The sequence below is a fragment of the Typopeltis vanoorti genome, chromosome 18 (genome assembly GCF_054136105.1).
Source record: "Typopeltis vanoorti isolate ZY-2024b chromosome 18, IOZ_Tvanoo_1.0, whole genome shotgun sequence".
NCBI classification, from domain to species: Eukaryota; Metazoa; Arthropoda; class Arachnida; order Uropygi; family Thelyphonidae; genus Typopeltis; species Typopeltis vanoorti.
Genome location: NC_143566.1, coordinates 22,110,152 through 22,123,370, shown reverse-complemented (window position 1 = coordinate 22,123,370; position 13,219 = coordinate 22,110,152). Strand labels below are relative to the sequence as shown.

Sequence of the window (13,219 nt, the reverse complement as noted above, 5' to 3'; positions counted from 1 at the left end):
TAAAAGATAAAAATAAGCCCATTGAATATTTTCAAGAACTATATGAAAGATTTCAAAATCGTTCTACAATAACTGCATCATTCAAGAAACAAAATGCAAAGAACGAAGATGGATTAACTGCAGCTTATCGTGCATCGTACAATTTACTGCTGTGTAATCGTACTTTGCAATAATAATAATAATAATAATAATAATAATAATAATAATAATTGGTGTAAATTGTTGTATGCGCTACTGATGGAGCACCGTCAATGATAGATCGCTATCGTGGTTTTGTCTTATTTGAAGGAGGAAGTGCCAAACGTTTTGTATATTAATTGTGTGGTACATGGCAGCATCTTGCAGGAAAACATTCCAGCACAAGCCTTTATTCATTATTAAGTATAATAATTAAGGATATTGAAGTCTGTGTAGCTCAGTGGAAGTGGCGCTTGCGTCGTCTGCGCTTGGTCGCTCGAAGTTTGACTTAAGTTCAAGTCTAGTCACCGACTGGAGGAACTTTTTCTAAGCTTTTCTTCGACCGGTTCCCGAGTTAGTAGATCTCTGGCACGGATTTTTCCTCCCGGAAACTCGGGTTTTTCATCCCGTAAACTCAAGAAAATAATCGATCGTAGCACCCACATTATTTCAGACAGTAACATATCTTGTTAGGGTTAGGTATCAAGAGATGGCAGCATTGTTTGCCAGCCTCTTCATCGGTGGCTGCTATTACTGATAAACATGGGCCAGCTATTTCTGATTGGCTACCGATGGAGATTTAACTGCCCACTCAGTCTCCAAAAGCTAGATAGGGTATAAAGGCCTCGCCTACTCCCTATAAGGGAATAAAAGGAGTTGGCTGATTTATTTATTTATTTATAATTAGGGCTATAAATTGAATGCCAAAAATGATAGAATGTTTCGACAGCTGGGTCAGGACAATAATGAGCAATGTATTCGGTTATTGTTACACACAGAAGTTCGTTGGCTCTCAATGGGTGAGTGCTTGACTCGTTTTGTTGAATTATATGAGAGTGTCATACAGTTCCAACATTTAGTTTCTCAGCATCAGGCTCAAGAATCTCATTAAAGTAAAGTAATTTCAATTAATTTTATGGTTTTATGTAGGGTATATATATATATTTTTTTCAATTTAAATATTAGTGGGCGGTAAGAAAATTTTACCCTAACGAAAGTTACAAAAGTAGGCGCTAAGTATTAAAAGGCTGAAGAACACCGCAATAAACCATCCTGTTTAGTGAATCTCTAAACTGACTTGAAAGAGTTCCATCTTCAGTCCCTCTCTAGAGAAGTTTCTAGATTAGTATCGTGTATGGGCGGATTAAGGTATTAAGTGTACGAGAGATTTACATTTCGTAGGTGAAAGTCATGTAAAACGCGTATCAGTAGCCAATTTACTTCTGGTGTGAGAGTTGGTAGATGCTCGTTTGAAGGACATCTTGAAGAGAGTCAAAACCACAGTGAATTTGGCTGTCCACTTTTGTGTTCCACTGAAAATACGTATCAGGTTCCCAAGGAGAGGAGCACTTATGTTGTATTCTTTTCCCGTTTTAAGAACATCAACACACTTATTCAATTTTTCGAAGCTACATCTGCAAATTACCCCTCTACAGCTGCAATCACCTCTTGATTCGAAGGAAAAAAAACGCTGACCAGCGACAAAGAGTTTTAGTTTTGGGAAGATATAGAAGTCAGAGGAAGCCAAATCTGGGAAATACGGGGGATGTTCCAACAATTCATAGTGTAGATCCAATAATTTTCACAATTCCAAAACACCTTTGTGGACAGGTGCATTGTCCTGATGAAAGATGATGTTTTTCTCTGCAAACCGGGTCTTTTTCTCACGAATTTTGATCCTGGTGTGTAATGATGAATCCAAGTTTCATCCATAGTAATGAATCGACACAAAATCAGTTTTATTCTTGTTAAAACGCTCCAAGCACTGTTCAGAGATTTTCATGCGAGTGCGTTTCTGATCTACTGTGAGCAAGAGCGGCACCCATCTTGCGCAGAGCTTTTTCATTTGCAATTCTCCATGCAAAATATATCCTACACGTTCTTTTGAAATGCCTATATTGTCTCAGCAATTTCATGCACTTGGACTCGCCGGTCATCCAATACCACATCGTGCACTTGATCAATGATTTCTGGTGGTTACACTTTTTGGATTCACGTGGATCATCTTCAATACTGGTACAGTCACGTTTAAACTCGGCAGCCCATTTCTTCACTGTCGAAAACGAAGGAGGAGAGTGCCCATAAACTTTTATGAAATTCGAATGAATTTCTTTTGGCGTTAAACCTTCTTTCACAAAGAATTTTTAACTGCAGGATACTCAATTTTATCCATTTCGAGTTATAGAGACAACATTTTTGCTTCAGACAGCTGTATAAAACAAACTACTTGATAGAATGACTTGCAGTTTCACTTGGAAGCCTAAGACAGATGTACCAACTTAAAAAAAAAAATCTGGCCGATATTGTTGCCATCTATGGTCGAGGCCAAGAACTTTTCAGATCACCCTCGAACTTATCTATAAAGCATTATGTGATAATATTTTAAGATACGAGATTACACCCTCTGTCCAAAACGAAACCGAACTTTTCGAAAATATAAGAAACTAGTGGGGCCACCTGTTGTATCTTTTTGTTGTCGAAAGCGGCAACCTTCATTAGTGTTGTATCAACTGTTTACGACATTTGTTTCATTAGAAATGGTGCCAAGAGTGACAGTTTGTTTTGACGAGCGGTCGGTCGTCACGATATTCACGATGTACATCATACGCATCAAACGCGAAGAATTCTCGCTATCAATGGCTTCAAAACTTCGAGATAAAACTGACCATTGACCGTTTGGCTAGGCAGAACTAATTCTTTACTTTTGACTTCTCCAAACGACTTTTTTTCGGACTCCCCGCTTCTGGTGATCTCCACTCTGGCGCTTTGTTTCGGGCTCATACTCAAAACCACCGTTTCAAGGAAGTTTGAGTCATTACGAGCGGTTTTAATGAGGTCCTAGCAATGTTCAATTCGATACATTTTTTTGGTTGTCGGTCAACTTGTGAGGAACAAATCGCGAATTCAATTTATGAAGGCCCAAACTCTCGGTCAAAATGTTGTGCACAGTTGATTTTTGGAATCTCCAATTCATCTTCAATCAATCTCACGGACGATTTCGGGTTTTCTTTGATGAAATCACGCACTTTTTGGATGTTAACTTCGCTCAGTCCAGTTTTTGGACGGCCCGTCTTTTCATCGTCCTCAAGCGTCTCACGACCACTTTGAAATCGCTTAAACCACTCGTAAACTTCAGTACAGGATAAGCATTCATCACCGTATGCTTTTTGAAGCATTTGATGCGTTTCGGTAAAACTTTTACCAAGTTTAAAACAAAAGTCAATCACAGCTGTCTGTTTGAAATTTATTTTCCGACCGTTCGTCAAAACACACTGTCACTCTTTGCACTATAACTCAGCTTCTAATGAAACAAATATCATGAACAAACAAAACACTAATGAGATTGATAATGAAGGTTGTCGCTTTCGACAACAAAAAGATACAATAAGTGGCGCTAGTAGTTTCTTCTATTTTCGAAAAGTTCGGTTTCTTTTTGGACAGAGGATGTACATCATACGCATTCTGTGCAGAATAAAAACTTAACAGATTACAATCGTTGCAAAATAAAATGGTAGAAACTGATATTCTGGGAACAAAAAGAACAGCCCACACTTATGAGCAGCAAGGACAGAACACAAAATATTTAAGGTAAAATACTTATGCCACTACACAGTCATGTTAAAACATTACAGCAATCCCTCGATTAATGCGCCACCGATTGGTGCGTTTTTCGATTAGTGCGTCATTTTTTTCTATACCCAAATTCAATTAGTGGGCCTCTAAAATGCGATTAGTGCGCCTATATACTTCTTAAAATTTGTAACATTTAAAATGAAATGTTACAGATTTTTAAAAAATTTTATGGCTAACTATTTTAAAAAATCACTCACCAGAATGAAATAATTTAGTTACTGATTTAAAACATTTTACAAAGTTATTTTTAGTGGCATACTACACTACTTCCATGTACACTATGTTCCAAATTTACCGCCAAAATTTATGTTGTCTGCTAATTACATAGCATTTTGCTGATCATATCTAATGCCTCTTATTAAGATTGTTTTCCTTACTTCTTTTTATTTTAAAGTATTTTCCCACCCTTTCATCATGAGTAAAAGAATTAGTGAACAAAAAAGTGGAAGTGCGAAAAAATTAATCTGATTGGAAGAAAAACTTGAAATAATAAAGAAAAATGAACAAAGCGAGTCCACAGAAAGGATAGGACAAGAACACAAAAATGGGTAAATCAACTATACGAGCAATTTTAAGCAAAGCTACTGAATACAAAGAGAAAGGTAAGGCTGCTTCAAGTTCATCATGTATGCATGCACTTGAAATCAAAGTATTATAATGATTAAATTAGGGAGTCTACATGGATCGAAGATTGTAATCAAAAATGGATCCCGATAAGCACTGACCTTATTAAATCAAAAGCATTAAGTATCTTTGCAATCTTGAAAGAAATTGCTATCAGTGATGGAAAAGAAGAAGAATTCCATGCTAGTGATGGGTGGTCTGAGCGTTTCAGAAAGAGAAATAGCCTACATAATGTTCTAATCACAGGCAAAGCTGCAAGTACAGATAAGGAGGGCTGCACATTATCTAGAGAATTTGAAGACAATTGTGGAAGAAGAAGGTATTGTGACCAACAAATATTTAATGTCGATGAAACCGACCTTTTTTGGAAGCGAATGCCTTCCAAGACTTTTCTGGTCAAATCAGAGAAATCTCACCCTTAAAAATATTTGAGACTTTATAACCCAGTTATAAAGTCTCAAAGTCGAATGAAATTACTGATAGCAAAATGCCAGCCGTTTGGAAGCACATTCTTACACATTGTGCAAATGATTTTAGAGGCTTTTCAAATGAATTTAACTTAATTAAATCTGATTCTGAGAAATTGGGCGACTCCAACCTGTTAAATTTAGATGCACAGGGGAAGATCCTGAAGAAAATGAAGACAATTTAATCACTGACAAGCCCAAAGAGATTTCACAGAAAGAATTTGAAAATATTTTTCGTACAATCGAAGTTTTTAAGCAGCAATGCTTCGAGGCTGACCCTGATGAAGAGAGAAGCAGTAAAATTTGCAGAAGTAGTAGAAGAGGCAATAGGGTGATACCATCAGTTGTATGAAAAAAAGAAACAGAATGCTCGCCAAACTACGTTAGCTCAATTCTTTGTTAAGAAGTAGAATAATAAATTTACATTCCGAATATGTTTTAATGTCTTTCAGTACATGATTTTCCTTTAACTAGGCCCTGAGATATACCCTAATTATTTTATAAAAAAAATTAAGACTCGAAAAAGAAATTTGAGGAAAGAATTATAATTTTTCCCATAGGTTATTATATTCGATTAGCGTGTTTGCGATTAATGCGCCTGTTTTAAGAACGCATTAGGCACATTAATCGAGGGATTGGTACACTTCAGTTCAACCTATAGAGTAACCAGAACAACATAACAAGACCATAGTCAACATATTACATAACATATAAGTATAACAATCACTACAGAAAAGCCAACCAAAACTTCTACATATCTGACATGCTAAACAAACTGCCATTTGATGATAGAAACCTAGAGACCTACAGGGCTGAAACAGGTGCTATATAAATATTATAGCGAGACTGAAAATTAGAGGGAAATTACTTTCTTTCTTTCTTTCTCTCTCTCTCTCTCTCTCTCTCTCACACACACACACACACACACACACACACACACACACAAACCTATAACAAACCTCTCTCACATACCATTACAAAGACAAAAACATGCCACATCCAAATCCAACCCCCCCCCGCGCCCAAGAAAAAAGTTAAACCGTGATCAAGCAGTGGTAGTCTGTGGGCACATGCACTCGCCGGATAAAAATCTTCATATATAAGTTGTAAAAATATCGATGCCCAATCAGGGCGAGGAAACTGCTCATAAAGTTTACCCTCACTGTAACCGCAACAGATAGCGGGGAATATGAAAAGCATCTTGCTTCACCAATAGAGACATAAATGTCAATTGTCAAATTAAAAAGTGAAATGAATCCATTCAGCATTCTCTACTAATAACAATAAATAAATAAATAAATAAATAAACTGTAAATATAATTTGTGAATTAAAATGAACTTCAGATTGAAATATAAATGTAAATGACAAAATGCAGAAAAGAATTATGTGTATATTTATATAAAATTATTCCACATCCAATATCACTATCCATTCCTTAATAGTGATCAGACACATTAAATGAATCATTGTAAATATATATATGGGAAAAATGTAAAAAAAAAATATTATTTAGAAAGTTTTTTACCTTGGGTATAATATATGTTCAAGATACCAAGCTATTTTACTTGCAGGCGCAAACTTGACTTACATGTCTGTTTGCTTACTTGGGAAATGGATTAAAACCAGGTTTAAAATAGCTTGGTATCTTTAACATATATTATATCCAAGGTAAAAAACTTTCTACATCTATCTCTCATCCTGAGATTTTTATTTAATAAGGTCAAAACACCTTATGGTAACTTGTTTTGGTGAAATACTTATAAGCTCTGTATTACTTAAATCTTGGCATTTCTAAGCCTGGCTCCCACTGATGAGAGGTGGACGCTAGATAGAGATAGATGAGATTCGAGAGTTTTTGAGTTCGCTCTCTTAAGGCTTTTGCCTTAAGGGAGCAATTTGAGTCTCCGGGAAAAGTGTTTTCCGGCACGGCCCGGTGAGGGGCTTTGTCGGTGAATGCTTTTCTTCGGAATTTGAGCGGTTCTGCTCGGTGGTGGTGGAGGGTGGAAGGCCATCACTGAGTGGAGCCAACGCTGAGATGGACGGTCTTTCGCCCACGATTGAGTGGCCTAGGGATCGTCCGAATTTTTAGAGACGGCTTTACTTATTCATAAGGGCTGGCTTTGAGAGGCTCTGCTTGGGGATAGGTTTTTGCCTGTCTCTGAGTAGGGCCACCGCTGAGATTATGGCTCTGGCCAGTGGTGGGGTGAGCTTGCCACTGGGTAGAGCCAACGCTGAGAAGTTCTTCTCGGTGACGGAGTGAGTCTTTCACTGAGTGGAACAACGCTGAGTTGGACGGTCTTTCGGCCACTATGGAGTGGTCTAGGGATCGTCCTAATTTTTAGAGCGGTCTTTACTTAAATATACCTCAATAAAGGTCGAAACCGGTCTGGGTAGTGGCCCCTTGCCTTCAATGCACAGCATCATACATCTCCACAAGGAGGTGTGCTTTGCATTAAGGGAGAATATTAAGAATAGTGATCAGAGCTTAATTTCCACCTTTACCACGAGTTGCCTAGACTTGCACTACTTTGCGGGTCACACAGACTTGCACTACTTGCAGGCTCAAACTTGACTTACTTGTCTGTTTGCTTACTCGGGAAATGGATTAAAACCAGGTTTAAAATAGCTTGGTATCTTTAACAAATATAATTATTATTATTAGATGAACCCTTCATAAAGAAGTCCAAAGAATCATCATAGAATGCCATTCTACACAACATTACATGATCCACCACCTACACTATATAATCCATTGTCTGTATTACATGTTATACACACACTACACTGAGAAAATCAAATCAAATCTGAAGCATTGGAAGGAACTAACCCCCCATCTTTCTCTCTCTCTTGAATGCGATTAGAAGGATATGCTTGATTTGTCATTGCAAGCATTAAATCACTAACAAGGGCAGTGATGATCAGTTAAACTCAGGTTTACAACTGACAACTGATTCGATTATTTTAGTTTGAATTAAGCATTAGGGTAATACAAGAAATTATTTTATCATTTTCACCTGAAGACGTGAGGCAAACAATTCCTGAAAGTTGTGAATCTAGAAGAACAAATAAAGTATTTGTTATTAAGGAATAATTATTTATAGATAATAATTATAAGTATTTATATTAAAGAATAAACGCTATATAAAATACATAATAATGTATTTGAAAATCCGAAAAAAAAAATTATTATTATTACGCGACGCCTCCAAGAACTCATTGCAGGAGGGTACTCTTATTCCACACCGCCACCCACATCTTACCGTCTCCCCTACTACTTTACTACTGTACCATCAACTATCGGCGCTATCTAGCGCCCATCACCACCAACAACAGTATTTTGCATTTATTTAATATATATGCATTTATTCTCTTTCTTTCTGTTTCTTCAGGTGTTCCAGGAGGTGTTTTAGCTGGTGGAATTATGCTGTTTCCACAATATGGTTATGATTATAGGTAGGTACATACATTTCGTTTATCTTTGGAATATCATTCTTCTCATAAGCTATACCAGATAATACATTTTATATTGTTAAATCAGCATATAATATATTATATATTTATACTGAAAAGTATATAAATATAATAGAAATTATATAAATACAATTTCTGTTGAAAGTAATTACTATTTCCAGTTACATTAATTAAAATTTCCTATAAGTTTCTTGAAACTTTTTTGGTGAGAGAGACAGACGGAGAGAAAGAAAGAGAAATCACCTGTTAAAACCACAAATACTCTTTAAGATTTGTAAATTTAATTAGTCATTTAAATTATTAACACAATTCATTCTACGCGTTGTTTAATGCAAAATAGCAATGCATAACAATAAAACAATCTTAAGTTAGGAAGCGGTCTTTAAGCAATATGCGGCTAGGGACAACAACACACTACGTGGAACAAGAAGCAACTCAATATTAATCAAACGAATTTAACGTTATGCATATAACTTTATTTTAAAAAATAAAAATATTCACAAAATAATGACTTCAAAGTCAGCCAATGAGGGGAAAAAACTCGGTAAACTGAAACCGATAATGAAGATCACAAATTTTTTTTGTTCAATAGTGCACACGTCAAAGAAAATAGGCATTATGCAATTGCCACACATCGCGAGAATAACGATAATCGCATGACCTACGTAAGTTCTTCAACATATCTAGAAATTAAAGACAATTCGTTTTGCATTGAAATCACAGCATAAAGCTAGCTGGGACCTGTTCACGTTACCATAAACACAAAGCACTAAGCATGAGGACTATAATTTGTTCGAAAACAGTGCGAAAATACCTCCATCATCTTCACTGATTAATGCTTAAAAGTTAGGTAATTGCTGATAATATTAACATAAGAATTGGTGATCTACCGTTAGTGCAAATTGTAAAACGTAACCAAGCAATATTATTTAATTCAACCATAATATTTCATTTAATTCAAACGAAACAAATGAATTAAATAAAAGAAAAATGTTTGCTTACCCTTTAGAGGGAGGGGAATGCACTCTTCTTTATTATGAATTTGATTTATTCGTAAAAATCTTAAATAACACAAAAATAAAACTTAAAGCAAACGATTTGCGCTCTCTATCAAAGCAGCAGCTTTTGGTGTAGCGCCCTCTCTTACAAATGAACAAAATTCTATGGAACTTCCTTTTAAAATAGTAAATACAGTACTACAATATTAAATACATTCAGTATTAAATTTCATTTTAAATTACGTTTACATTATTAATTGTGCAGTTTAAAATACTGAATTTAAAAATATAGTTTCTTTTGGTTCCAAAACATTGAAAAGAAATTAAGAAAAGTGGCTTACATAATATTTGTTTATCTTTTAGCTAACAGAATGAGAAATGTATGAAGTGAGCATGCGCAACATTCCAACTTGTTACTCATAAACTTCAAATTTATCAGAGGATTACAAACTGTGTAATGCAAACGTGAAATTAAAAGAAAAAAATAGTTATGTATATATATATTAAAAATACACGTGCTTGTACATTCGTGGTAACATTTATGTCGGTAGACTGCAGAAAAAAAACGTTGTAGATTCGATTTTAGTATGATGGACTAGAGGAAGTTTTCTGTATTATTTTAAACTAGTTCCTCAGTCTATCTTTGAGGAAGTCAAACAGGGGGTTTGACTTCAAAACGCAGGATAATTCAAGTTATTCGAAAAACTCTTGGAATCTCAAATCTAACCGAAGACCAGGTAGCGTATTACTCTTGGTATAGAAATAAAACTCACTGGAAGTATGGCACTCATTTACATTTCGAATTCCTGACATACATCATTATTCGATTTTGCTATTAGTTTAGAATCTTTCAGAAGCTACTTCAGTTCAACTGTAAAACCTCATATTCAAAATGAATATGAGGTTTTATAGTTTCAGCTTCAGAAGGCATAAGTAGTAAGCGACGTTATCATGTTGGTATCGTAAAAATCGTTATCGTGACTATATCTGTAAACATCGCCCATGTCAAACATCTCAGAATTATTCAGCAGTAATCATAAGTGCCAAAATTCATTTTCTTGAGTAATATTGTCTTATAAGTTATAGTATCGTCACCTGCTACTGAATTCTAACGTGTCGACATCATTCAAATGTTACAATATCCGTAACTGAGAATGCAATTGGTTGACTTCAGAAACCGTGCCATTTGAAAAATAAATGAATAAAATTATTCACGAAGACTATAATTGCGCAGTTTTATATTTTAGTAAATGAAATCATGTGTTAAAGCTCTTCTTTGTCCGATTCTTCATTGTCCAATGTACTGATGTTCCTTTTAATTTGCAATATGATCCCAAAAAATTCCGAAATAGACGTATAATATAATGCAATATTTCAATTAGTGTTAAATAGAAGTTAACAATGATGATAAATAAAATTGATTTGATTCCATTGAGTATAACAAATGTCTCACGGGAAACCATACTTACAGTCAGGAACATTATTTGGAATTTGTTTTTGAAATTAAACTGTGCTATTTCCTAGCTATATCTGAAATATAATGTGTTATCTTTCCTGAATAAAAGTTATTTTTATTTCTGATAGTTTCATTTTCTCATGTTATCACTGTCTTTTATGTACTATATTATAATATAACGTTTTTCTGATAGTTAATGATTTTATAAATGCCTTCAATAGCTTTTTATTTCTCTTCATTATCATTAAACAGATGTCTGGTTGGGCCTACGAATCGTATGAGGTGGTTTTTGGTATCTCCAATCCTTATCATGGGAGGGGTAAGTCATCCATCTTTTCCAATCTATAGTCATAGAAAGTATGTCAATTATAATATATGTCAGTATTATAAAGATTAAGTAAGAGAATAGATATTAAGCGCAATACTGCGCTGTAGTTTTGTTGAATGTCAAGGTAATTTAATATGTGTATATTCTCTGACGAACAGCTTGAATGGAATGGAAATATATAGATAATCTGTTTATGAAAATATCATTGAGGAGAACCATGATATTCGTGATGTCATGCAATGTAATACAACAAAATAAACTATTCGAATTCAGGAAAAGTGTTTGCAAAAAAAATTAACAAAATAGAAATTTGTTGAAAGAAGTTAGTAATAACGAGATTTTTGTCAAACCTTCCATTGTCCAATTAGTATGACATAATATAATCGTTTAATCTTATAAAAAATGCCTCTCTCTCTCTCTCTCTCTCTCTCTCTCTCTCTCTCTCTCTCTCATGTCACAATAGGCCGCGTAGGATGTACAAGTATTATAAACGTGCAATACTGGTCCGTATAATAATTACACTATGACAAGTAGCTCAGTTGATTTCAAGATTGGAAAAGCAAGAAATAGTAACATCTCACCTAAATAGTCGTAGGTCATCATTTTTCAGGGAAAGTATACTGTTTCCAAAAAGTATTGGGACAGGAAGAGAAATTCAGGGGCATGTGCACTTTTTTAAGGTGATACAAACCTAAGTTTGGAAAGGTAATACAGTACGTGATATTTGCGTTATGACAATTATAGAAGGGACACTATGATATCGTATGATGCAAACACAATATATCTAGAACTACCAAAAACTAGAATGCTCGTCTTAACACTTTGTAAAATGTTAAGACCAAAAACCACCCCACCCTGCTCTATAAATGGCAATGGACTACACCCATTCAGTAAAGAAAATTTATTACTCAGCTGCTTTTCAACATTCTCTCTACCTATACGTGACGTATGAAATTTATCATCGAAGGATATCCCACAATTCGTTTTCTCTGATAATTAGCTTTGATATACAGGTCGCTTTTCTTGCCTTGTACCAAATATTTATTTATTTGGTGCATTTATACAAAGTGCATTTATATGACTACAATATAATTTCTATCCCAGCTTATCAACCCATGTATGTGATAATTATGTCGGGTCACTTTAACAGAATCTCATCAATAGTAAAAAAGCATTTCCATAGGGTTGGTTTTCTCCCAAATCTGGAGTGGCAAAGAAAGCCCTAGAAATCCATATTCCTTCATAGAATCAAATACTTTATGTAAAACATGGGGTCTTGCATTTCCCTGTCACTGCACGATATGAGTCAGATTCTTTCACCATTGTGAAGTATTATTCTGCGAAACAAGAACAATAACAGAAATCGAGCAGAAAAAAATTTTTATTCAGAGTTTGGCTGTTTGGCTTATAGCTGTGGGAAGGTTCACACTATTGCATCATCCCACTGGCCACGCGTGCGTGTCGGAAAAACTTTTGTAATAACTCTTGCCTTCAGAATTTGAAGGCATTCTCGTATTCATATCGAAGTAGTTGGAAGGGGACCAATCGTTCGATGCTGTTGGCACACTCTCCCTCGATGAGTCTTTGGACTCCCTGGAAGTGTCAAATAATAATAATAATAATAATAATAATAAAATTACATAGACACCGGAATGTAAACAAATGATTTATTAGCTTTAATTAATCATTTACAGCCGACGTTTCGCTATCTTAAATTAACATTATCAGAGGCGATTTAACACTACACAATCAGTGAAGACAAACTAAAATGACCTGGATAAAAAGAACAGTCACTTGTGTAGGAGGAAACAGTGGTGATTCCTATTGTTAACGCTGATGGATAGATAGGGCCATGAGCCAAAATCTGTTTAAAATCATACCGTCCGTTCTGTTGCAGGTTTACCGAATTTTATAGAAATTGTGCTGCTTCCAAGAACAGTCTCTCTGATTTGAACCGAGATTTGTAAAATTGTCTGGCCTTCTTTCATCTTACGAAGTGGTCTTTCTCTATGGCATGTTAAGATAGTCCACTTTTTGATTCTCCATTCCGGATGTATTTTTTGT

General features: G+C 35.1%; 1 protein-coding gene across 1 annotated transcript in view; it reads left to right on the top strand.

Annotated features, from left to right (window-relative positions):
• The window catches only part of LOC150096536 (cadherin EGF LAG seven-pass G-type receptor 3-like), a 47,449-nt gene that overhangs the window by 22,687 nt on the left and 11,543 nt on the right, over positions 1–13,219 (top strand). Inside the window, exons 11-12 of the mRNA XM_090408635.1 lie at positions 8,292–8,355; positions 11,080–11,146. Of these exons, the coding sequence (XP_090264761.1) occupies positions 8,292–8,355; positions 11,080–11,146 (131 nt within the window). The remainder of the gene's footprint in view (positions 1–8,291; positions 8,356–11,079; positions 11,147–13,219) is intronic.